Raw genomic sequence first — 27,296 nt, 5'->3', positions numbered from 1 at the left:
AGAAGGAATCAATAAGTCGCCGGATATTGGACCAAAAACCCAGCACTGAAGTCAGCGTCAAAAGAAAGTGGTGAAATAAAAAGAAAAGGAGCCGTGGTAGGAGTAAGCAGATCAAGGACCTGGGAAAAAACCATCATGATTTATTTACTTTTGAATGTCTTTCATGGCAGACTCTTGACCCCTACCTGCGGTTCGATTGGAGGCCTCCGCACACATTTCCCGAGTATTTTATTGGCTACGTGCAACTGCGCAAACAAATTTACATGACACTGAACTGAAAGGTGCTTACCCACCTGCTCCCCCGGCTGCTCCGGCTACTCCGTCTCTCCGCCCACCCGGATTCTTCTGACCCCCCTTTGGAGCACTTTGGAGCCCCTCAAACATTATTGAAAGATTGATGAAAGTTGCGGCCCAGGAGTTCTTTTTTTGGCTTTCTCGTTTTCTAACTATCAAGTGAGCAGCCCAAACGGAAAAATTCCTGTCAAGATAAATGACTTGAGTTTCTTCTTTTTACGTACGTATGTTATACGAGTATGTATATATATATTATACTATGTGTATCTGCGGAAAATTATTGCTGTGCCTGAATGCTTATAATGAATAATGAACGATTTTCCGCCCCTTTTTTGCGGAGTTTTATTGTGGCCAAACAATAAAATGCCTCGGCCCATTCAGTAAATTTGCTTGTGGCCTGGCCAACAGAAGCCAACCACCCCCTTCCCCCACAGATAAGGTCAAGATTGGCAAAGCGTTGATATCCCTTCACACTTTGATTTGCTTTCTAACTTCGGGACTCGCATCGGTATATATATTAATAGCTTTTATAATGCCGGCTTGTATGTGTATTTGCCGTATGTGGTAGCATATATTGCTGGCCATCTTGGTGGGTGTTTCTAGGCCCAATTTAACCGTCAGCAACTCGCTCCCATTTGTCTGCCGCTCGGTCGATTTGCCGGGGGTTCGTTTGATTGAACGCTGCTCATAATTGATACATTCGGAATATATGTGGTTGACCCATATTTTCTTAGCTCCTGCTGACCATTCTGCAGTAACGATGAAATCGGGTTTCCCACAAAAATGTTTCAACTTGATTGATCTGGGTCATTGTTAAAGTTCTTCTTTTAATAATGATAAATATTTTTAATCAAGAAGCTCAAAAGGTCGGTGAAAAATGTAAAATGGCAGCGTTAATGGGAAATGTATATACATATGAATTTAAGACAACCAATTGGGTTTTTGAAATTCGCTTGTAAATAAAAATGTGGTTTTATTCACATGGTTTAAGGAATATTTATGAGCTTTGGCGACCTTTCCGCATACATGACGTCCAGGCGACTTCCGTTTCCGGTCTAGCTGCGACATGGGAAAACTTTTAGCCGTTATCGTTTGAATTTCTGAAGCCATTTCTATGCGGTCCTCTTCCATACATATAAATAAATTCAAATGCCTGCACATTTCTTTTGTTTTACTTAAACCCTTTCGCTCCCTTTCCCTAAACTGTAACCCTGAAGCATCGGCATGCATTTGGCAAGGACATTTTTCTCGTTTCTGTCGAGTAAGGATTGCTTTAGCATTTCCGCTTAAATTTGTTTAGCCTGTTATCCTTCGATTTTCATTTACGCAATGGAAAACACACATTTAAATAAAATGCAATGCTGTCAGTTGAGAAAACTAAGCTCCTTCAACCCGCAAATATTACACTTTCAACTGCACGCTGGCAGAGTTTTCAGCTCTGACATTTTAAGTAGGCATTGTCGTGAAGTGGTAATACACTGGGAAATTTGTAGAGTGGTGGTGAAAGGAAAACACAGCCTAGAACAGAGTCTCTGTTGTTTGTTTTGTGATTTCCCAGCGACGCCGCACTCGTTGGCCCCACAATTATGATCACACACACACACACACATTACCCGATTCACGCTGCCGTCCTCGATTCCGAGCTGGAATTGAAATAGAAACAGAAATAGAAAATAGAGCCATGCGATGACTGTGGCTCCCTGGCATAATAGCCAAGCAAGCGCACACAGTGGCCGCAAAAAGTATGCGAGCACTCACAGAATCACTCGCCAAGTTCTCGCTTTGTGTTCATGTTTGCGTTCATGGCTGGGTAATTGCGGCAACGCCTTTTGGTAGCGCAATTGTGACATTTTCGCAAACGAACACAGACCAACTGAGCACACTGCCAAAATAATAATTAAAAAAAACATATTTATATAAACATTTAATAGAGGTATAAAAAATACTTTTAATTCTTATACTTTGCTTTATGTAATTATTAAAACTTCTTAAAAAATCTATTTAATACTAGTAAAAGTTTTTAAGGATATGAAGAAAGCAAAGATTTTCTTCTCAAATATTAAATATATAATTTTTAATTTTTTTTTCAAATTTAAATGCCTAAAGTAAAATCACAAAGCCATTTATAAAAGTCCTGCGAGTCTTCACTCCATCAAATTGCCCCTCGTTTCTTTCTGTCACCGCCAGATGGCCTTTTAGCTGGTTGTTTTCAGCACTTAAGTATAGTAAGTAAACGGATGTTGACTCGCCTTTGTGTTTTTTATATGCAGGCGGTTGTCGTTTTTTTTGTTTTGTTTATATTGTTAATTGTTGGCGCGTGCTTTCTATTCATTTGTAATGCGACTTAAAGTAATAAAATAATTAAATAATTATTTCTTCTTTTTTTTCGCCCAGCTTGTCGGGGGATTTTAATTTGCTTGGGGCTAATTTTAAACGTATGATTTAAGAGCTTTGTTCACGCGCACAACTGTTAGATGTTTTTTAGCCATGAAATGTTTTTATTTAAGTACACACTAACACACACACAAGCAAAGAACTTCTACGGCGTTTTTTGGACAGTTTTATAGTCTTTTCAGCTGTTTTAGCCCAAGCCGGTATTATACTTTCGTCTGGTGACTTATTGGCGTTAAAGTTTTAGAGCCTTTTGGCCAACAGTTAAGGATCGCTATCTGTATCTGTATCTGCACTTTGCAGCCAAATGTTTGCCATAAAACATTTTACAGATTTTCACAGAACTGAAAAACCGAAAAAAACTGCACACATGTTTCCCTTTTAACTTTGCCTTTTAATGAAGAGTAATGTGATGCTGGTAAAGTGCACAAATAGGGGCTTTGATATTAGTAACTATAACTAACACATAACTAAAAACATAGCTTACAAATAATAAAGAACAAGTAGGACCCAAAATAATTGATCAATTTATGTACGCTATATTAGCTACAAATGAATAGCCAATTTTCTTAGACCTTCGACACTTCAGTATGTAAGTACATCCTTTTCCTATTTTCCTGTAACATTCCTGGCGCATTTTCGCTGAAAAGCGGAACTTGAAATATTTCGCATAAGGCGTGTTCTTAATAAATTACCCAAATTATGGACGCGAAGCCGTCAGCCGAAATGGCCTCCAAGAATGTGCCTTGGCATGGTTCTCGAGTTGGGTAACCGGGCTGAAGCCAAGCCGGAATCCCAGCTGACGAAGGATGAAGAACGGGCTGAAACTGGGGGACACGGGACACGGAGGACGTCGTGAAGAAGTGGCTGCTTTTAACGGTGGCGGCATCTTAATAAATTCTCATGCGCAACACTTTGACGTTATTAATACGCTGGGGCTTCGAGTGGCGTGCACGGGGCTAAAACCAAACCGCTAACCAAATGACGGTGAATTTTGCTTAATTACACGGCTTATCCACAGCAGACAGCCGACGAGTGCCAGTGCGGTTGCAGGCTAGGTTTCCAAGGAGTTCTCGAAAAGGGAAAATTAATTTCGAATGTCAACGAGCTGCTGCTCTACATTTATTTGCTTAAAATTCGATCGGAATTTATGGGCGAGTGGCATGGAGAATGGGGCATGGCATATTGTGTTGCAAGAGGTGGCTTAATTAAATAAGAGCAAATTCCAACGGCCACAAGCTCATTGAAATGCGCAAAGCATACAGGTTTAACCAAATGGTAATGAAGTTGGGAATCTAATTTAGTGGCTAATTTCCTAGACATCTTAAGACCGCGCTTCCGTCTTGCTGTCTTTCAGCCAGTTTAAGGAAATTTCAATGAGAAAGAACTCACTTTTCACCTTATCATGTTTGACTGACAAATTACAAAAGGTTGCCAAGCCCGCATGAGCTGATGCACTGGAAAAAAATCAGCTAAGCTTTAAGCTTCACTTTATACAATTTACAGAAATAGCATGATATCACAACATATAAAACCAACTTTTGAATAAACCTGTATTTGCCTGAAATCATGACTTTAAGTACAATTGGTTTCTCTCAGTGTACTTCCAAATTGACTTGGCATCGCCATTGATGAGCCCCACCCACTTGGCTCCGGCATATTCTCACTGTCAACGGAATAATCAGCCGGGCGGGCTGACATGTTAAGTCAGTGTGTCGTCAGGACCGACATCTTAACAGCCCAACAACCCGCCAAGCCGACTGCGAACTCACCCTACACCCTGCACCCTTCACGCCCCGTTTTGCTTGGCAAATTACACGCCTCGGATTTGAATGCTTCGGTTATTTCCTTTTGTTTTGGCCGGCTGTCTGTTTGTTTATTTGTTTGTGTGTTGTGTCTTGTGGCATTAGTTTAAATTAATATCGGGCCAAGAAGGTATGGCAGGCAACCAACCCAGCCCGCATCACATTAGACTCCCTTGGTCTTGCTTACTTGGCTTTGGGTTAACTAACTAACGATTGGGAGGAGGAGGTGGGTGGAGGCGATTGGAGCAATAGCCCAAATTAAAATGCCTTGGCAGATAAACATTAATTGTTGACTAAACCAGGACAATTTGTGCGGCACCTGGGGCTGAGTTGTTGGCTTAAGGAAAAGCAGGGGCTTAAAGCAAGATTGGCTGACAGCTAGGTGATGTGCTGATTTCATTTCAAGATTTATTTGTTGGCTGAAGTTAATAGATTCCAAAATGCAAATGTTTATTACAATGAATCAAACAAGGAGCTGTTACTCAATCTCCATTGCAAACGAACGCATCCCGCAGAATATCGCCAAATGCAGCTTCATCCATGAGTCCCATTTCATCCAGGAGCCACTTCTCGTGGTCAATGCCCCTTAGTTCGCACACGACCTTGAAGATTAATTCCTCCTTTCGGGTGTAATAATCGGGCGAATCAAATTTGGTTGCCAGCAAATCGGCTTCCCGTTTCAATTGTAATAGTTTGTTATGAAAGTTTTGGCCATCATCCTGGCGTTCCTCGGCTGCGTTAAGGGTGAGCATGGCCAGAAATTCCGAGAGCTGAGACTGTGGGGGAGAAGTCGGTCAATTAGCTACGAACATCGTTAATCGCATTTGAACCTACCACATTCGATGGTCTGCTACCCAGTAGGTTATCATCGTGGGCAAACTCGACCGCATATTGTAGGCCATCCATGGCTGTGATTTCAATTTGGCATACGGATTCGTCGCTGGTCTGGAGCAAACTGTCTTCGATGTCGGAGCTTGGGGCTTCGGTCACCATATTTATTGGCCTGCGATTTGTTTACATTATGGATGGTGTGAGTGGATTCGCTTCGCTCATATCATGTACATGTACGAGTACGAAGCCCTTTCCCTTAGGCTTCCTATGTGGGCTTACTTGTTTATTTTCCTTGCCACTCATCAATGTCGCACCGATCCCCGCGAGCTGCGTTTGAAGTTTAGCGTTTCGACACGTAATCAAAACAGAAGCGATTATTCAGCTGGAAAGTCTTTGGCAAATCAAACATTAAGATTTCGGTTAGTAAATTAAAAAAAAAGGTAATTAAGCAGCAAAGTTTTCTCAATAAATATAAAAATAAAATGAAACTTACTATGGCCTTTGCGTATTTTTATGGGGCTAAGCTTCATTTTACTCTACAAAAATAAGGATACCTTTTCTGGGAATACAAATGAAAAAACAATTGTAATTGTCTCTTAACTCAGCTTTACTTACACTCGATGCCAATTTGTTTGATGCTTCCAGGAATTTGGCAAAAAAATAAAAACCCATTTGTCAGCTCGCGGTGAATATAAACAAATAAATGAGAAAGTCAAGCTATAAATCAGAATCAAATTGGGCACACTTGAGGAACATATTTATCTGGTTGAATTTTGATTTCTCGCATCGGGTAGCAAGTTGAATGGCAAACAAAAGTTTGAGCTTCATGCTCAAGCTGCTGCAGTGAAAAGTCAATAAAGTGGATATGGCCACGTGAAATTCAAGCCAACCAGTCAGTGTAAACAGAATCTCAGAAAATAAGACGATAGCATCGAATGGCGCTTAGATAAATAAACAGAAAATATTGGGAAATGCCATTCGGGGAAAAATGAAAAGCGGCATTTCGGGCCAATAAAACTTCAAATTCTTGTGAATTCTACTACTAACTTATTTTTATAAGCTTCGTAAGTAGCAAAAGAAAAGAAAACTCAGCTACAAGTGGTGTTTGCTCTGAAAAGGACTTTCAGTTTTTGAAATAATATGTTTCACTTTAAGATAACTGGGGTAAAACTCAAAGTAAAAAGTTTACAAAGTGCATTTAAGTTGGCTTCTTTCGTTCCTTCTTTTTAAAAGTTATACAGATTTTATTGTATCTAGATACTTTCTTGATATTGTATTCAGTCCTTAATTGCATTAAAATGCCACCAGTAAATTGTTTTACATACCCATTTTCCCCAAGCAAAGCCAAAAATAGCTGAAACACTGAGAGTGTGCTTAAATTAACATAATTAAGAACTTATGCCTTCCTCCATTAGACACACTGAAGTTATGTAAGCCAAATTGTTGCACTCACACATGCCACCGGCAACCCGAATTGCCATCGAGGATCCGCTCAATAAGCCGCCTTGTGTCCTTGGCAGGGGAAATGAAATAAATCAAGGCTCATTAGAGGCCTCGAGGTGAACAGGACACATGTTGTTTGTGCGCCCATCTGCGATTTGGCCTGCTCCAGTGCAGCAAAACCAGGCCAAAGGAAACCAAAGCAAAGTCGACAGTCGATGTCAACTTAATCATCGTCAAGGCAACACATTCAACGCATTCAGAATACTCCTAGCGCCTCCAGGAGTGGAATTTCAACTCCTTTTTTTTGCTGGTGATAACACGACATATTGCCAGCTCATTATGACCCCGCCTGTCTGTCTGTCTGTCTGCGAATGTGGGCGTGTCTAGCGTCTATTGCCTAATGGGTATTCCTTCTTTTGTCAGTTTTCTACTCATTCTGCGGCTTTCCAGCGTTCCTGCACTAATAATAGCCGTATTACACAAGTAATTAGTCACGCATTTAATTATTATTTATGGGCTGTGCGACAGTGTGCGTGGCATTCTTCGCTTATCTTCCTTGGGGGACACCGAATCATCCTCGTTCATCGTCGTGTGTGCGAAACAATTATTACATGTAATTATCCACTCGGATGCCTGTCCCTGAAATCATCAGTAAGCGCACATATGACACATCAGATAAAAGTTAGTAGTTCTGCTTTGGATTGGCAGGCTATTACCATATGCATGTCGGGTCGAGTAAATTATAGCTGAATTGCTCATATGCCCGGGGGTAATAAATTCGATAATATATTTTGGTACATGCCGAGCTATTTTCGTACCTCCTGCTGAAAGTAAGGGGTATTGAAGAGAACTTTGCTTTTCAGATACAAAATATGCTTTAAATTAGTATAAATTGCTGAGTATCTAATAAATACCAAGCTATTAGTAGCAATCCAATTGAATTGTGTGATAAATGTTCGAGGGCAGCTGTTGTAGTCAATCGGGCTGGAGTTAAAGTTCAATCACGTAAATCACGTGGCCAAAACTCAAGATGTTGGCTCGCACCAAACTTTTATCGATTTAAAACTTTTCGGCCTGGCCAAGTATTATCAGCTAGCTAAACTTGTAGTCGACAGCTGCCGGAATGGAAAAATGAGATTTGTTTGTTGCATAATAATTGGAGCGGCGGCAGTGGGCAACTTCAAATGGGCCAAATCGAAGCCAAGGAATTTGCGCCAAAGGCATACGGAAACCAGAAATAATACGCCAGATTGGCAAAGTCAAATCTCTGATGATTGGCCCGGCACGTTTCCCTGTCAGCTGTTTATTGAGGCGTGATATAATTAGCATAACATCGACACGGATTCGCCACCAGAGGCATTACGAAAAAGAAATGTACACACATATACATATGTATATATATATTTGTATATATATGGGTAGGAAAGCCGGCAAAGATCAGGCTTAGGCGCAATTTGCTTAATGCTAAAACTTTTAATCACTCATACGCTCCGTGGCGCCAAAGAAAAGCGCCTCAGCGCCGGCAGAGAAAACACAAATTTTACGTCACAGAAAGAGGAAAAGATGTCCTGTGCTCCCCTTTCCCCGCCACCAAAGGCAAATAGTAAACAAAGCGTTGGGCAAAATGAAATAAGTGTAAATACGACAAAAATTTACTCACACACCCATACACGCACTCAAATGCGGGCATATGTATGCGCATCTGATTAAATACATGTGTGTGTGTGTGTGGGTGAGTTGGGGCCTGTTCATATGACTTTTATCCCCACCGGATGCGTAGTTGCAGCTCCTTTGGGCTCAGGCCCCTACCCCTCCAAAAAAAAAAAAATTCATTTGCCTTGCCTTAAGCTCGAGTTTAATTCCTACTTTGACTTTTGCAATGCACACTCAAAACGCCGAGTACAGTGGACACTACGAAAGTGGCTTCCCCAAGATTTGGAACTTGCTTTACTCGCTTCTATTTTGCTCCTCCATATTAAAGGAGGTTTATAAATAATAAGATATTTAAAAAAACTAAAACTAAAAAGAAACTAATTTTCGACTTAACGAAGTAATTTATTTTGGGGTCTCACTTTAGAATTTTATTCTCACAGTTTTAGACTCAAAAGAGTATTAATTGGGCTAGTGTAGTAACTTTGTTTAGAAATACATGAAAAATAAAACTAAATATAAAAAAATCAACACTTATTGAAATATTTTGCTGCCTTTCTCCAAGAACATTGATTAATTAAGAACATATTTATGAAGACACTCTTTTAATTTTAATTCTCGATGTGCTTTAAATTCAATGACATACCATCAGGAAACACTTACGCTTTTTTAGTTTAACAAACTTTTCAGAATGAAAGGGTGTTCGAGAGTTCAGCGCCTCGATGTGCGGCTTTTCTTTTACTTCTTGTGGTTTTTCCGTTCTACAGATTACAATGTAAGCGCGTTAAAGTGCGACTGTGTGTGTGTGTCAGTGGTTTTGGCTACTGGTGTGTTGGTGTGGCAGTGTGACTGTGTGCTGTGTGTGCCGACCTATTTGCTTAAACACACTCTAACTGGCACTCAGCCCGCTTTTCCACTTCTCCACGCCTCCGAGCAAAGAACTGCGCCCTCGGAAAAACGGCTGGCTGCGTCTTCTACTTTCTCTGCTGCCTCTCATAACACATTAGCGAAAGTGAAAGCCGCCATAATGACTGCCCCCAGTTGATTTCCATTCGCCTTTCGCGTTCGTGGCCGTGCATGTGTCTGTGTCTGTATCTGTGTTTGTGTCTCAAGCCCATACATTTGTATTAGTTGAGCGAGATACCAAAAGCGAGGGAAATGCAAATTGGCTGGATTGAAAAGGATGAGAATCCGTTCTAAGCTCCTGAAAGGCGATTACCTAAGTTAGCGGCATAGAAAAATCACGGAATATAAGCTAATGGTTTAATTATGAATTTTTCATTTACTCTCCACAAGTAAATTCATCACAGAAATTCAAAAATTGTATATTTCATCTGCAAGAAATGGGTAAAAGAAATAATTTAAAGTATAAATCTATGAAATGTAAATGAAATTAAGGCTTTTGCAAGCAGAAAACTATTGCATGGCTGAGAAACAAGGAACGGCTTTGGAAATTTGGGGCTTAGGAAAACTAAATTAATAAACTACAGGATGTTTTTCGTTCAAGTCCACTTCCTCGATTACAATCGTATGCCCATAGGAAAACTCAATATATGCGTACAAACTTCTGCTAAATCCCCGCCCCCTTTTTCCGGGCGCCACAAACTTGCATGAGAACACAATTTTGAAATGTCAGTGAAATATAATGGGAAATTCATAGGCAACTACAACATTCAACTTTGTAAATCCTATTTACTTCGGCCTGTCAATGGCGTTCGTGTTCTCGCTACATCGACATCGAAATTGCCATCCCCGAGCGGCGAAGAAAAAACAAACTTTTATTAGTTTTCCGGCCGAACGTTAACCGTATTAAAAGGCACTTGGCAGCAGGGCACAACATTAGTGGGTGGGATGCGGCACCATAAAGCAAAGTATGTCACAAGACTGATAATCGGAGCCACAACAACAACAATAGAATGGAAATTGAAAAACTGTAGCACACTTGTTCGGGCCTCCGAGTGCCTCGAACTTCTTCAAAAGCGCATAAAAAATCAATGGCAAGTGCCATGTGCGCAATAAATGTCAGCTACAAACGAAAACTTCACATGTTTTTCTTTCTTCCTCCCTCCCTCGACTTCCTGTTCCAGGAGTTCCGCTCTTTTTTTTCCACCGCGCAAGTACATATGTGTGTGTGTGTGTGTGCGCCAATTTGTAGAGCATACTTATGCGAGCGGTCGTGGAAAGCCTCTCCCCACACACACAAATTGAAATCCGCCATAAATTGGTGAGCGCAGACTGACTGAAAAGAAATAAAGCAAAGTCGAATCGAGCCGAGCTGATGACAATTTATTGTTCACACTTGCAACTGATGATGGTGCTTAGGGGACCAAACCAACACAAACGTGCGCCACGTGTGTGTGCGTGTGCGTATGCGCGTGTGTGTTTGCCAAGGAATATTTCATTGTCTGGCAGTGCCTAAAAGTAGGCTCTACAAATTGCCAGCCATTATTCTGCGCCTATGCCAATACTCCAAAATATATTGGCGATATATATTGCAATTTAGAGATGGGAGTCAGACTAGAATAAATAAGAAAAAGTGAAAATATAGTATAGAAAAGAGTGCAAATATCGAATACATTTATAAAAATACTTTCTAATTACTTAGCTAAAAATAACAAAATTTCGATGGATTTTTTTTGATTAAGCTCTTAAACGATTTAGTGCTTTCTAATTTCAATGTTCTATTTGAACTTTAATGTTTACTAATAGTGCGTAATTATGGCACGAATTTAATCCCTGAGCTTGATTATTATTATTCCGTTTAATTTAAGTATTTTCTCATTTGAATTTGATAAAGTTGTTACTTTCAATGTTTTGCCAGGTGCTTGCATTTCCGTACCCAGCAGCTATTTTCATTTGGTTCTTACCATAATTTGATGTTAATTCATTCGCTCTGCTTGTTACTTTTGTTGATAACTTTGCAATATTTAAATTGTATAATATAATATGCTTGAACTCCTACTTTTCTATATTTATTTGCACACCTTAAGGACCAGTGGGAAGAAAAGGCTTAACCGGAAGTACTTGGAACCTCAAGTCGAATAAAAGTGCCTGGAGAACCATCTCTTTTCGCCATTTATTTCCCAACACACAAGTGCGAGTATCGAGATGTAAATTCATTTTATTTGCCTTTTTCCCTGGCTGTACAGGTGTGCCGACGATTTTCAATTGTGCGTTTGTTCTGCTCCTGGCAAGCGATGATTTAAATGGCCGGAAAGTTTTGCCGACTTCTACGCTCTTTCACAACTTTTGGCGGTGAACTAAAACTTTTCCAGCGCCTAGAAAAGTTCTGTCCAAATACACGCATACACATTATAGATGCAAACTATTTCTGCACCTTAAATGATGGCTCGAAATCGTATGATTAAAGGTGGGTGTTCCGCTTGCACAAGTTAAGGAGCTTATAGCGAAGCTACTGGCCAGGCTAGATGTTTCGCTGCGGCTCGTTTAACACATTTCAATTCATGGCGGACAACAAAAATCCACTTTCCACGGCCTCCGTTGGCATTTATGAATTGTTGCTACTATTAGGGCTACTAAGTCTCGGCTAATAGCGGCTTTAAAATTTATAGAGTTTTTTTTTGGACTGCCAGGCGGCTTAGCAGCGAAGTGATTGCCCCTGCGAGTGGGTCGACTTAATATTTATTTAGCATTGGATCTGTTCTGGCCCCACTGCTGGTAGCTCGTAATGTGAGACTTTTTTATTTTTACTTCGAGCTTTGCTTGGCTTGCTTTCGGTTTCGGGTCACCAATTAGAAGCTTAGGAAAACCCTTGGTTTTCCAAGAAAGAGTATTCACAAATTGGAGTGAGGTTTGGTCCCCAAGGAGCACATCGTTCTTTGTTATTTAAGGCGTGGGGCCGTGTTGCCTGCCTTTTGACATATTATGCCATAATTCCTGCGGCAAAACGTTTAGTTGAGCTACATAAATAATAAATATTCAGGCGAAGGGACTGGCCTACATACACAGAACATGACATATTCGGGTTTAGGGACCTTTTCGAGCTGACGATGTTGTATCTAGTGGATGTATCTTTTTTTTTTTTGGGATTTTGTGATTTACAAGGCTTCAAGTCGTAGCTTCATGCTTCAAGTGCTCTCTTCTTGCCTTTTGCCTTTTAATTTGCAATTTGCATTTTTCGCCCCAAACTCCAGTCGTGCAGCAAAATTGTTTTCGCAAAGATTTAGCATAAAATATTGAAAACATTTACGCAAAGTAATAGCAATGTGCCAAGACTTATGTAAAATTTATTTTAATTGTTTTTTTTGGCGCCTCTTCGCCTGTTCGCATCGATATGCAAATTTTGCCAAGTCCCAGTGACTTGCGAGTAAATCGAAAAAGTTTTGATCTTCGAGTAAAAACTAATAGTCGTAAATATTTATGTGTGCCAATGTTTGAGCTTAGAAATGTGTCCAAAAAGCTGTGTGCGACTTAGTTGCAATGGCTGAGAGCAGTTCAATCTCGGTATTCCGATTTTTATCAAATTTCCACTTTTGGCTTAGGCGACAGAAACATCTTTTCTTTTTCCCCTTTGCATTGCTAATGAAATTAAATTGAAACTTTGCCGGCCTCGAATTTGTGACAAAGTTGCCAGAGCAAGGATAAGGACTGAAACCAATTGGTCTGGCTGAGGGATTTTCAAAGTCTAATCACATGGGCTGCGATTGGGAAAGTTAACTTAGAAGCAATAGTTATTTAAAGGATTACAAGTACTGGAACTCTCTTCAATGTGTGCTTAGAGTCCTTCAAGGACTAATTGAAGGGTTGTTCGAACATATAATATAGTTAAGCAATCTCAAAGCTTTCATAACCATTAAAAAGTTTACTTAAGTATTAACAATACTGGCACTCCATTGAAATATTATTCAATTTCTCTTGACTAATATTGCTCTTTATACTTCTTGAAGTTTTACTGTTTTTTTTAATTTTCCCAAAGCATCAACTCAAATTTTTAAGAGAACCCATAACTCTTGGCAATTAATAGCCATTGGCCACCGATGAAGTGCTCCACTTCGCCTCCATGGGCCATTATGCCAGTTCGACGCCTTTGCAGCAGCTGTCTGTGAAAACTGGGGACATTAATCTTCCTGCCACATAGAAATTCATGTGAGCTAGACATTCGCCAACAGCCTTTGGCGATCCTGCACTTTCAACTTAAACATGCTGCACGGACTGAAATTTGCGCGAGCATGTGTTGTATGAGTAAAAGTACGTACATACATTGAGTCGATATGTTGCAGTCCAAACAGGCCCTGTAATCACGGGCCATCTTGGGTGAATCCATTTTGTTGAGATTCCCTAGCCGCAGGCTCGTTTGCTCTGGCCACAGCCAACTTCAATGGGCCTAAGCCTCGAATAGGTTTGTCTAGCCAGTGGCGAAATGATACTCCGCTTAAACAAATATAGCCGCAGATAGGGCTAAAAGAAGAGGCAGCAAAAAAAAGGAAGAAAACCGTAAACCTTTGGGACATGTTTCCGCACAAGAATGTTGGGCAACAGTCCATGGACTTCTTTTGATATGCTAAACAAAAATGGTGAACAGCGATTTTAATAAATATTCCCCACACAACCAGTCGCCAGGACCGACAGACAACTAGAAAATATCCTTGAGGACATTGATGGCACCGGCTGCTTATTGAATTTTTCAAAAGCCCTTTTCTGTTTTTACCAACTCCCTTGAGGAAAATGTCCCTAAAGTGTTTCGAGCCAAGAGATTTTAAGGAGCTGTAGTTGCATCGTTGTAAGGACTTTTTTACGGATTTATTCGGGGTCAAAGTTGACAGCTGAAGGTTCTTAGGTTCTTTTGCTTTAAGTTTGGCTAGAACATTCTTTGCATCTTTAAAATTTAACAGTGTATTCCAGTGATTAGCAGTAGCTTTTTTTGTTATTATATAAAAATGTTTAGCAATGTCTAGCAACTGAATTCCTAAATAATCATATCTCTATTATTACATAGAAATGTAGCTTTTATTTTAACCAAAATTAAAGTTCATCAACACTTATTTTACCTGTCTGCTGCACCTTTTTCATACTGTGTCCGTTATTTCATCCTATCATCGTTTAATCGGCTTATATATTTGCACTAAAGCCGTAAAATGAAATCATTATGCTGACAAGGGTGCCAAATTAAACTAAGCACCCAAAAGAAAAGCCGATTTTCCGTCTGCCGAGGATCGATTTCAGCGACAAACAGCGCCCCTTATTTTTAGTTGACTGAAGGCTTGATTTGGTTTTTATGAGCCCTCTTAGAGGGTGAAATATATATATACATTTTTTGCCTGCCGTTGATATTTTCGCAGCAGTTAAAGCGAATAAAAGTGAACCTCGGCGGAAACAAAGCATGAAGTTTATGACGGAAGGGTGGAAAAAACAGTAGGATGACGGCCATCAACTGCAGCAATCGGTTAAACCAACCAAAGCGGACCATTAGGCTTCCCAGAAGCTGAACATTTTTGGGACCGAACAACAAAACTCAAAACTCAAAAAAAAAGGAACTACAAAAAGTGAACTGCGATCGTTAAATCAAAAAGCCGCATGCGAGTGCCTGCAACATCATTAGTTGCAGTTCACACACACTCAAGTGCAAGTTATGCCACCAGATACTCGCCCCATGCCCATCTGCGCACCTCTTTTTGCCCGCTTTTGAGGCACTCGCCTCATGCGGCGCATTTTTTGCGAGGTGTCCAAATTAAATTTGCATCAGTTGCTCCACGAGTATCTAAATGATGCCAAAACTGAAAGTGTATCTGTGTGCAACAGCAGCAGCAACAACAACAGCAGCGGGGGAAGATGAAAGAAGCGCGAGCTGCAGCTGCAAAAAGTGCTGCACTCACTTTGGCATTTCGTATCTAGTTTTATTTTTTGCTAGCTTTTTTTTCGTGTTTAGACTACTTTTCCATAAAAGCGGAGAGTTCTTTTGCCGCATATTTTTTACAGTGAGCATTGTCTAAGCGAAACTCTGACTTCATTTGATTTGTATTGCAGTGGGTTTTTGAGTTTAAATTGATTAAATAATTTTTTATATGATTAAACATTTTTAGGATTTTTAATTAATTTTCAAGTATTTAAGTATAATAAGTTCACATATGAAAAATAACTCATAATGCAGTTCGTACATCTCGGCGTATACGTAATATTCAAAAGTGTCAAGCCAAACTATCAATAATCATTCAACACCTTGTCTGTTTATTTTGATCTATATAATAGGAATATAAAACGTATTCATAATTTCGGTCTTATTATGTTTAGTTTAACTACTAAAAAAAAGGCTTCAAAGTGAACATTGCTGACATGTGACCCACTGTAAATCGCTGCATCTGTGTGTGTGTGGCCATTCCACCCCCATCTACTCACTTTCCGCATATGTATGCATGAGTGTGCCCGAGCGGGGGGTGGGCACTTAAATAATTTAGATTTTTGTGTCTAACATGCACAAGTGCCACCCCAATGGCCTAAAAGATTCAAGTGCAGCCGGCAAAAGTGAGTGACCCAGTTAGAGAGATTGGAGGCAGTGACAGGAGGATGGAGGAGCTGCAGATGGAGGTGGACATGGACTCGGATGTGAATGTGGATACGGATCTGCATGGGGAATGGGGTGGCAGAGCGGCGATGGCTGTGGGCGGTGGGTTGTGGCAGTTGTGGGTGGTGCAACCGGGCCATTATCAGCAACCAAGTCGCGTCGCTGTTTTGGCGACTGCTCCGCTGCCATTATGCGCTCATTAAAATGTCAAATAAATTCAAATGCAGAAAACATGATTTTTCGCTTTTTGCCACGTGGTGCGGAGTGCAAAGTGCGAGGTGCATGGGAGTTTCGCACGTGCGAGGTGTGGATTGCAGTTAACGGTAAAGATAGTCCGTGCTGCATACTTGCTGAGTGATTTATAATTTATACGCGTTACTTGACGCGAACTTTGAACTCTGAACCGCGCACGTTGCGGCTTGGCAATGAGAATTTTGAACTTTGAATGCAAATTGAAATATACTTGGATTCTTTAATGTTAAGCAACTTCTTTTCCAGTAAAAAGATGATAGTTTAATGCAGCATAACGTGCTTCTTCCTGCTGAAAATAAGAACTTTCGGAACTTTAAATGCTATAAGATATGAGTTTTGGGACAACTTCGAGTATTTCCTGTGCTAAATGGATTCCACTTAGGCAATTAAAATGCACTCATTTGTTTTAATTAAAAGCTATTTCCATTGTTTAGCTGCGTCTTCCGGTTGGCAAATAGTAAGGAAATCGTTAAATTGCTCGCCAAGTGTGATATATATAATTATTATGAGCGTTTTCCCCATTGTTTTGGTTTTTATTGCTGCCTCGGCATTTGTCCTTTGATCCCAACGAGCCGTGAAATGCCATCTCATGGTGCATTTTTGAAATAAATTCAAGTGTGCACATCCAAACTCTGGTGTGCAGCTCTCAGTAAAATCGTACAGCCCGTAGTTGTGGGGGAAAAGAGCATTTTCCCCGAGCATTGAGTGGCATTTAATTAATGTTCTCCCTTTTCAACTATTCCTGTCTGCTGTCCAAAGGAGGAGAGGTCATTATATGGCTGTTTACAACTCCTTTCAGGATAAGCAATAAAAGCAGTTCATCAAGACCTTAAAGCCATCTGGTTCTATTTTGAAAGAATGCAACTTGGTATTTAAAAGTTGTATGATTCTAAACGCTTTTGCTTCTTTTTTTCTCTTGCATCACAGCTCATCTCGTGGATGGCAATGACAACCTGTTGCCCATGGTTTCTGCCCCATCGAGCATTGATAACGATTACGTTTACATTGCCTCGGTGAATAGGAAATTTGCCCAGTTCGGAAACTCCATCGATGATGAACGAGAGGCCGAGGAGCAGCAGCCCGAGGAGACCACCTATCCGCCACCCGTTTTCGACTTCGGAATGCCCAGGAATATAACAACCCGGACGGGACACACGGCGGCCATCAATTGCCGCGTTGACAATCTGGGTGATAAATCGGTGAGTGAATCAGGCGGCAAGTGATTGCATTTACCAGCTTATCATTGAATAGATTTCGCCCTTAACGATTTTCATTTTAATGCATTTTTAAGCAAAATATTTGGATCGTCAGTCAAGCTGAAAATCAAGTTAGCGCTAACTTTTCCCATGCAGTTTCCCCTCTCCACAGTCACATCTTCCAACTTACCCGTCGCTTTTCCCCATTTCCCGGTTCTTGGCCACCCTTGTTTTGCCGCTTTAATGAGAAAGTTTCTGCCTTCCGCTCAAAACCTTCAGTCTGGCCTTTGACCAATGCCGAGTTTACTTTGCGAACTCGTCTTGTTTTCCCTCAGCTTTCCCCCCGTTTTTCCTTTTCTTTAAGCTTTTTAAGTTCCAGGGTATTTTGTATTGGATTCCTTTGACTAGGACTATTTTGCGCACTGGTTTCAATCAAAACGGACTAACAAACTGGAGGCGAACATTTAATATTTAATTGCATAGATATTGGGAAAATGTTTTTGACAAGTTTTTTTTTCGATTTTGTTGTATTTCTTTAAACATACATACATGCTTATGTAAAACATTCTTGTTAAATACATATAGTTAATCATATTTTATAGTACTTAAGATATAAACTCCAAGCCAACTCATTTCTAAAGCGTGTCCTTCGCGTTGTTAATTAGAAATGGGCTTTTGTTAATTTTGAACCCAAGTGCGTTCCGGGATTCCCTTTCCTCCGATTCCCAGCCATGCCATCCTTCGCAATCACCATCCATCTCCTGCTCACTAGCGTAGTCTGATCCAGATTTACTATCGCTCACCTTGTGGGTCCATCTACTTTCCACGAGCTCATCCGCGCTGCTCGTGTTTCCTTTCGCCACTTTGACACTTTTAGTTTCGTTTATATCTCCTGCCTGGTTTTCCTCGTTTTCCCGCCTTCATTTTACCATTTTACCATTTTTTTTTTGTGGCGGCTCCTAGGGATGCGAAAAGTTTTGTTTGCCCGCGGCCGTCTGGAAGATTACTTTTTTGCCCGCTGCAGCAGCGGCAGGTTCTCCTTTCAATTCGCATGGTTTTTCTTTTTTTTTTTTTTGGGCGACTTTAAGCCGCTCACATTTGGGGCACGCACTTGTCTCCATTTTTCCTGCCCATCTGCTATTTTCCTGCTTGCCTGAATAAGAAATATACGGTAAAATCTGTTTAGAGCTAAACCATTTTGTGTTAATCCTACAGGTAGGATTTGATTGTCTTTGGCAATCGTTTTTTTCAGTTGAAATATCGAATTCTATTTAGCTTTCAAGTTGTGTCACTTATCCGCTAAAGTGTAATCATGTTTGATGGGAAGGCATTTGCTTCGCTCATAGCGAGGAGCCACTGTATTTGGGAGCAACTTTTAGCAGATTTAAGAGTTGGCTGCTTGGTTCATTTTGCAGGTTGGTTTATTTAATTTTCGTATCTATATACTTTCGTCGAGTTGCCAAGCAGCCGAGTGGCAGGACCGGAGGCAATTTTCAAAATTGACTTAAGCACTGGCACTAACAACATTTGGTGTCCCTCTTTCCTTTTTTTTCTTCCATCCCATTGCAGGTATCCTGGATAAGAAAACGCGATTTGCACATTCTGACTGCAGGCATTTTGACCTACACATCTGATGAGCGTTTCAAGGTGCGTATACGTAATCTGTGCCAAAGTTATACCCCCTGTTATACCCCCTTCTCCTCAATCATCCTTTGGCCCAGCCCAGGTAGCTTATTTAATGTCCGCCGGGCTTGTAAGCAAAGTCAGCTTAATTGCGTATGCAATTCGGGCCAAGCAAGTTGTATGCATTGATTAAATTTACCAAGGACTCGGTGGCCCCACACGCACACCCACACCCATACCCACATCCCCGTCAACGATTTATCTTGGCATCCTGTTTCACCCACTTCACCCACTATTCTATCTGTCCCTCTCTCGCCCGAGCAGGTGGTGCGGACCGCCGACTCCAAGGATTGGACATTGCATGTGAAATATGCCCAGCCACGTGACAGCGGCATCTACGAATGCCAAGTGAATACGGAGCCAAAGATTTCGATGGCATTTCGCCTGAATGTCATAGGTGAGTAAGGCATCCCTGTCTGCTCCGTTTCCGCCCCCATCTCCACTTCCTACTCCAACCCATGGAAACTCACCAGCCAGCAAGTCCTCCTCCATTTCAGTTGCATACGCATTGTCAGCGAGTTGCTGGCATTCGCACGACCTGAAATGGCAACTTTTTATACACTCTGCATTTCTCTACGCCGAAGAGCTTTGTAAATTGGCCGTAAACTTTGCCAGTTTCTCCTGGCTTCTGCCAAAGATCTACGGGTATGGTTGGCGCACACGAAGTGTGGGCAAAGTTACTCCTTCGTTGTGCGGCAATGGATGGGTCGTTCGTCATAATGGTTTATCCTGGCCATGGAGGCAGTTTTGGGTAATCACTAGCACATCACTTTCGAATTAAATATCATAAATTTAAGGGTTTTTATGCCAGGTCAAGGTGATCATGCTGTTTTTATAGGAAAACCTTTTTTAAATTTGGTATTGGGAACTTGTTATATGTATACTTCTATATATATATATATACTTCTTAAACTATTCAACATAGCATTTTTACCAAGCACCCCCGTTGAATAATAGAAAATAGGAAAATCCCAAGATGAAGAGACTCGTTGAAAGTGACCGCAAATAAATTGATCAAATATTCCGGTTTTTAGTATGCATAGAGGCTGGCATTTGCAAGTGTTAGGGGGGTTAGGCTTTAAAGGTGAAGTGGATGAGCTGTAGGTCGGACTGTTGGAATCGCAACCACTGTTGGCACCTGCCAGTACCGTTACTCGTGCCGCTCCCAAACGCCAACGCTCCGCAACCGCCCCTCTTTCGATCCCCTTTCGACCTCACCATCCCCGGAAAGTTTGGTTTGTCTATTTTTCTACACGCTTTGCATGCAAACGCAATTTGCATTTAAATTCAATACTAAATTCATATGCTGCCTGTTTGTAATACACACTAGGGCACTGGCGAAAGGAGGGGTGTGTGGGGGGGTTTGGGGGCTGATTCTACCCCTTCATCTGCCAAACCCGCCCCAACCTTGAGGAAGAGCTCGCCATCTCCCCCTCTCATTGTTCTGCCATTTCACAAGTTTTCTACAATGGATTTCCGGTTGCGAGTCGAGAAGTCGACGGGGGATAGGATACGGATACCCTGTTTGTTTGCGGCTGTGTGTTACTATAAATTGCTCCACAAAGCATACACGTTCATGTTTCATTCATGTACGTAAAATTGATTTGGAACTTTTTCGCCGTGCCCGGGCAGCCAAGCGAGCAAGGCAGCACTCAACGTCGGGGAATCCTCGGTTCGTCCGGATTCGGATTCCCCGGTTCCCTCGGTCATCTCAAGCAGTTAGTCTTCTCGTTTGTCGTCACCGTCGCAGGGAGAAAGTTTTGCTTGACCAGCGTGAAAGTTAATTGAAATAATCGGGCGGAGTTTGCTACTTTGGCAGTGATTGGTTTAGTTTCTAGTTCAAAGTTTTCATGGCCAATATCAGTAAATCTACACGAGGGAAAATGTTACTAGCAAATAGCTTAATATTTAAAAAAATTTATTTTATTTTTACATAACTATACAATTATTATATCCAATTGAATATTGGATCCTAGGTGTTTAGATGCTTCTGATAATTTATTAGTACGATATTTTACTATTTGAAATCATATTTTAGCTCTTTTAAGTGTAAAAATTTGTAAGGAAATTATCTAGAATTTCAATTCGATTAAATTTGACTTAAGCACAGTCACCCAGTTAATCATCGGTTTAAAATCCCTCTTAAATGGGCGCGTAACCCCCGCTGATGAAGGATAAACGACAGCTAGTGCAAATTGCCTGCCACCGGCAGGATGCAGTGTGTCTCCAGTTTATAACGAAGTCGAGGGTCGAAGGGTGTAGATCTCATCAAAAGGCAAAGTCGTATCAGCATTTCAGCTTCCGCAGTTGCTTTCGCTGCAACCTGCAACTTGCAACCCGGTGGCGCAAAACATCATGCCCGCCTGGGAACCAAACTGCACTGCGGATGTAGTAATCCTTGAGTGCGCTTCTTTTGGACAGCGACGAAGCGGCGACAGGAAGCCGACACAGGCATGTTGCTACCTGTTAAAGGGGGCAAGTTAAGGCGGCAAGTTGCGGAATTTATGCTAATCATTTGCAACCCAGAAATCGCGTTATAAATATGTACGCTGTCGTCATGCGAATCACGTGGAGCGCCAACGGAAATATTATTCACTTTAGGCCGGATTTATGCCGGTGGAAACCAAAAATGTATTCCCATGAAATATTACTCAGGAGTATATAGTGTTTTTATGCTAAAATTTAAACTACCTACTTACTGTTTGCCACGTATTATTGATTAATTCGTTTATTGCCTTCAAAAGTATATATACTTAAAGTTTTCCCGATTCTGCCTATGCAAAGAGGCTGATTTGACCGATATATCAATAAATAAAGCTTAGTTCGGATTTTTATTAGAGCCTAAGTATCCATCCACACTTCTCTCCTAGAAAATAACTGATATTAAGTAGTGATTATTTTCCCTTTTCCAATCTCGGCCACTAGTGAAAGTCGATGGCATTTAAGACGCTATCTACGAGGGCGTCAATGGGTATCCACTAATGCCAAGTTAACTAACTAACCGAATCGCTTCCTCACTCACTCTGGCCACCGAATCCAGTGCAGTGTGCTTAGTTTGGGGTGCTACGAAATCCGCTTTTATGCCCCACTGCCCGACTGGTCGACTCGTGTGGATACTGCAGCCTTCTGCCCCAAAGCCCCCCCGCACATCATTAACAACGTCAACATTTGACTTTGTTGACTGCCTGCTGTGTTGGCCAAAAACGGTCGGTCGACGCACGGAAAAAACATTAAACCAATTTTCAGTGCCTATAACGTGAAAGTGGTGGTGGTAACAGGATTCTGGAGGTTCAGTTCGGTTCAGTTCAGTTCCTCCCCACACATTTGTCTCTGTCTGCGGCAGCTGACGTTGAGCCCGTCCACCCAACACCCATCGCCCATTTCCACCCGGAAAACCCAACGCCAATATTAGAAAAGCCACACGTACAAACATACACGTATACTGTACGTATGGCGAACAACATTTAATGGCACGTCCTAATACATCGGCCAATGGCCCAGCGTCTGGCTCACAATAACAACCGGCTAACAACACTTAAAATGTGTGTAAAATGCGAGACCAGCAGCCATAGTCAACAGCTTCATCGACAAACAATGGGTCAATGAAATGGCCAAAAGGCGGCGGTCGGGGCAAGTTGCCCAAAAAGCCAAGGCCATCATCAGGAAGGCACAACAAATTTTTATGTGCTAGTTTTTTCATTAATTTTGCTCGGGAAAAGAGGCGTTTGCTTACTATAAAATTTGTTGTTCAGCAGAGAATGAAAATTTGATTCGATCAAACGATTTTTACAACTTTCAAGGCATATAGTATACAAAATTAATAGTGTTTTAGATTTTTGAAAGTCAGAATCGATTTTGTTCCAATAAACAAGCACAATAATTACCTTGCTATAGAAGTTGATTATCTTTTGAAATTAAATATCAAGCCTTCAATTTGAGACTCAACTAATATGCATGTAGATTTGCTGCAGGTCAGTCTTAGCTTTTGTAGATTAGCATTGCCATAAACAATATAGTCAGATTGAAGGCGAAGCTGGTTCCAGTTAATAGCAGGAGGCCACCGCCTGAATGGACTACTCAGTCGGGCCTCAGTTTACGCAGTAGGTGCTCATTATCAGTCGAAATCTGGGCTGCCTGCCTGGCAGCTCCAAGGTATTCCGGTCAAACATGGAGCTCCAACAGCAGCCTACGTGCACACACAACTGTGGGGCTAGCATGTGTGCTGAAATTGCAGGCAATTCAATTCACCCAATTCAATTCAACCCCAACCCCAAACCCTAGCCCCATTCCCATTCCCATCCCAACTGAACCCAATCAATTGCGTTCCAGTGGAATTTGCGTTTGCCGGACGCATGATTAGATGCAGTGGCCCGCCCATTCCCGACCGACCATCTAACCTCATGAGTGAAGCGTGTTGGAGCGCCTAGGAATGCTATTAATCAATTTCGGGCTCGTTTCATTGCGTTCCGCGGCGAATCGCAGTAACGCCGCCAGATGCCAAGGCGATTATTGCCGGACCGACGGACCTCTATGTCAAAGTGGGCAGCAGCGTAACGCTCACTTGCCACGTGAAGCAGCCGGCGACGTCGGCGCAGGATATTGGGCCAATTTACTGGTACCGCGGCCCATACATCCTCACACCCTTCGTGGCCCATCCGAATGACGCGGCCATCGATTTGCAGCGCATCTCCATGGAGTCCACGCTGGCCGAGAAGCTCCAGAGCAGGTGAGCCCAATTATGCATTGCATATACTACTATTTGCGGGAATGTACTTAAAAATCTCAATATTTTCCAACCTATGTATTGATTATTTTTACGTACGAACAACTTAGATTAGTAGCTCATATTTAACAATAACAAAACAATCAAAGATACTTTCAAAATAAGATACAAAAGTCCATTGAAACTAGAGAATTCCTTTGTAAATTGCTGTCTTGTTTTTAAAACAAATGATCTTTGTAAGCGCGACTTGCAATTACTTGTTCTTAAGTTTCTTTATTTAAATTCGTTTCAATTCAATTATAGTTAAAAAGAAGCTCAATTTCTTAAGCATTTAATTGAACACATTGAGTTGGTTGTTATAATGATTCAACAAGCGATTAAGTGCGCAACTCTCGAGTGCTGGAATTTGTTCCTTCAGCTTGCCAGCCGGAATGCCAAAGGGGATTTAACGTGCCATCAGGTGCGAGATTTTCCAGTTGCCTCATGGCTGGCATGCCGAGCTTTGATCGATGGAGTTGATTTAATCGCAGGTGGAGGAGTGGGCAGGGAGTAAGTGGGCGGTGGGTGGTGGCGGCAAAGTTGACGCAATTAAGCTGCACGTTTGCCTTAAGCTTCTCTGTGCTTTGGTTTCCATGTTTTTCAGATTACGCATTGCCAATGCTCAGCTGCTGGACACCGGAAACTATACGTGCATGCCGACCACAGCGGAAGCGGCCAGCGTGGTGGTCAATGTCATCAATGGTAAGAGCGGTCCGGACTCCGGACTTAACCAAATGTATCTGCTGCAGCCACACACTTTCTGTTTGTCTTCCTGTTCTGTCCTCCGTAGACGAAAGCCCCGCAGCGATGCAAAAGAGCAGGGCGATCCGGACCAGTGGCAGCATGCGGAGCAGTCGGATGGTCCTCCTCCTGGCCATGGTGGCCAGTTCCGTAGTGCGATGGCTTATTGGGGGCGGACGCATCGGGAGCAACAGCTGCCGCGATTCCTGCTCGAATTTATCCACTCTGCATATCAATTATTGCAACCTGCGTGCGAGAATCACCAGCCACTTGGAGCAGCATCGATGTTTGGGCCTGGGATCGTCGGCCGAATCATGATAATTAAGTGGTGGCCACTTGGAAATACAATTATAAAAAACATCTTGTATATAAAAAAACTTAATTCATAGTTAAGCATAACTCATTTGTGTAAATCTGAGAAATCTGAGGAGAGGATGGGAAAGCCGCTGTATGAAATAATTAGTTTATCGTACTGCTTTGTCATCCTAAACTTTATTTATCGTTTATTACAACATTAAAGTGATTGTGAAACTTTGCAACTGTCTGCATTTAGTGGTTTCCCATCTGGCATACCGTAAACTAAACTATAACTATATTTAATGCTAATTTTTATGCCTAGCGTAAATATTTGTGTAACAATGAAAATAAAAAATGGTGCCCATGTAATTATCGAATGTAAAACGAAACGAAATTACGAACGCGATAACAGACACAAAGCTGCATTGCATTGTTAGTTTTAGAATGCAAATATTATTATTATCATTCGGGTTATTTTACGTTTCTGTTATTGCAATTAGCTAATTAAATTTGTCACTGTGAAAGCACTTGAAAACCAATTGAATTCAACGCTCATTAATGCGACAGTCGCTGGAAAATAAAAACTGTTTGAAATTGCATTATCAGCCACAGAAAAAAGGGCCACAACTAATTTCACTTCGATTTAGTTATAGATTTTCACATATTCAGAGTGCAGAACGAACGATTTGTAACCGTATATATCGAAATTCTCAATGAGAGACAATGAAATGTATTTTGTTGGAATAAAAACTTGATTTTAACCACATTTACCCTGTACGCGCACCTGCGTTTATTTTTTAAATTGCTTGTTTGTATTGATTTTTCAGGACATTAATTAAATTTCCCTGCTGCCAGAAATGTGCAATTATGTGAGTTAACCGTACTTGAAAATGCCCTTTGTTTAATCATTACATCGTTTAATGCTCGATAATGTGCGTGGGCTTAATTTAATTTCGATTAATTTCGTGCCCTGACCTGGACACGAAAACACGGAAAGTCTAATCGGCAGCTAAAGCATTCCGTATTAAGCGGATCTCGTAATAAGCTAACGCCACGCATCATCAGTTTCCAGACGCAGTGGCAGGCAGTACACCGCTGCGTATACTTAATTTCGAACTCTGACCTCACCTTCGCCACTTGACTGGTGCTCGCGCGGCATAAAAGGGATAACAATCGGCGCCAAAGGGCTGAGGTTGCTACGGTCAACAACAATACGTTACGCTTTCTAATTCGTTGCGCCAGCCACACGGGGCGTATGCGCGATTATCAGCTACCACAGCGTGTGTACATTGCGTGTGTGTGAGTGTGTGCCTGTGTGTGCCGTGCTGTGAGTCCGCATAATTACACGCAGTTGAGTCGCTTAAATGAAATCATAAATTATCCGGCCTTTCACCTAATTGTGTGCAAATATTTTCCAGACGAACGCAATACGCACTGATTGATACATGTTTCAGCTGACTTTGCTGTTAATTTGCGAATGGTTTATGACACTGAAAACCCGTGCACTTAATGTAATTATGTTGAATGCGAAACGGAAAATGCCAACTAAATACAGGTAGGCCAAGCAAAAATCCATTTGCCGTCCAATTTGGCAGCTGACTTTTGGCGCAAATTTAAAACGAAAGGCAAATAAAGTTAGTAGCTAATTTAGCCTGGCAGTCCGTGAGCGGCTGCAATTAAAATCTGAAAATAGTTTCATGGCAAGTTGAATGCCTGTCATTGTCGTCGCCGTCATATATTTTGCAAACTGTCGAGGTAACTCGGCCAAATAAATTGAACCATTAGCACGAAAAGTCAAAAAGTTTCCCAGTCCAATGGATGTTGTTCGTTGTTCTTTGTTACGCTGCAATTGTTTGTTGTTTTACTTGCGGAGAAATAACCGCAGGGCGGCAATAAACGAGACCCGAGCGGTGAAAAAAGTCCAACTCGTCACCTGTCTGGCCATCGGGCGCAGATCCTTGCTCCTTTGCTCCTTTGCCCACAGCTTTTTCGTCCTTTTTTGGTCCTGCCCTGCTGTCATCAAAGGCAAACATTTATGCAGCTCGGACTTTTCGGGCTTTATGTGCGGGCGTTTTGCTCAACTTTAATTGTATTTCGGCGGTATGCGAAACTAAATTTTCGTATTGTAATTCCCTCGCAGACAAAGAGGCCAAAAACGGCAGCTCATAAAAACTTTTATCGTTTTAAAGTTCTGCGAGCAATTACAGTGCGAAAGTTAATTAAGCACCCCGCAAGCAAATAGACGGCGGAACAGGGAGTTGTAAGTCACTTTTGAGCATAATTTCATTTGAGCACAGGAGCGTGCTGCTGGAAAATATCCTTCTTTGCAATTCGACTCGGCTGCATGCGTGCAAATGGCTCTGAGATACAAATCATTACATTGTGTGAGTTCCAGCTAAGGCGGATATGGCCAATACAGTGGAACTGAATGG

The 27,296-nt window shown here is 41.5% G+C and overlaps 2 protein-coding genes across 3 annotated transcripts in view; one reads left to right on the top strand and one right to left on the bottom strand.

Annotated features, from left to right (window-relative positions):
- The window catches only part of LOC117150582, a 37,449-nt gene extending 11,840 nt beyond the window's left edge, over positions 1-25,609 (top strand). The window contains exons 3-8 of the mRNA XM_033317536.1: positions 17,113-17,384; positions 18,951-19,028; positions 19,329-19,461; positions 23,547-23,790; positions 24,431-24,528; positions 24,617-25,609. Coding sequence (XP_033173427.1) covers positions 17,113-17,384; positions 18,951-19,028; positions 19,329-19,461; positions 23,547-23,790; positions 24,431-24,528; positions 24,617-24,885 — 1,094 coding nt within the window. The 3' untranslated portion in view covers positions 24,886-25,609. The remainder of the gene's footprint in view (positions 1-17,112; positions 17,385-18,950; positions 19,029-19,328; positions 19,462-23,546; positions 23,791-24,430; positions 24,529-24,616) is intronic.
- LOC117150583 lies at positions 4,890-5,986 on the bottom strand. 2 transcript variants are annotated; one of them, XM_033317538.1, is made up of 5 exons: positions 5,937-5,971; positions 5,815-5,880; positions 5,601-5,712; positions 5,325-5,493; positions 4,890-5,266 (listed from the first exon to the last, which is right to left on the bottom strand). In XM_033317538.1, exons 4-5 carry the CDS (start codon positions 5,481-5,483, stop codon positions 4,973-4,975), a joined length of 453 nt encoding a protein of 150 aa, XP_033173429.1. In that variant the 5' UTR covers positions 5,484-5,493; positions 5,601-5,712; positions 5,815-5,880; positions 5,937-5,971; the 3' UTR covers positions 4,890-4,972. The 2 variants fall into 2 exon arrangements, with proteins under 2 accessions (XP_033173429.1, XP_033173428.1); XM_033317537.1 differs by having other exon boundaries at positions 5,325-5,712; positions 5,815-5,875; positions 5,937-5,986.
- Positions 25,610-27,296: the final 1,687 nt, after the last annotated feature.

The sequence above is a fragment of the Drosophila mauritiana genome, chromosome 2L (genome assembly GCF_004382145.1).
Source record: "Drosophila mauritiana strain mau12 chromosome 2L, ASM438214v1, whole genome shotgun sequence".
NCBI lineage: Eukaryota > Metazoa > Arthropoda > Insecta > Diptera > Drosophilidae > Drosophila > Drosophila mauritiana.
Note: the sequence above shows the minus strand (reverse complement) of the source record. Positions and strands in the feature narration are given on the sequence as shown.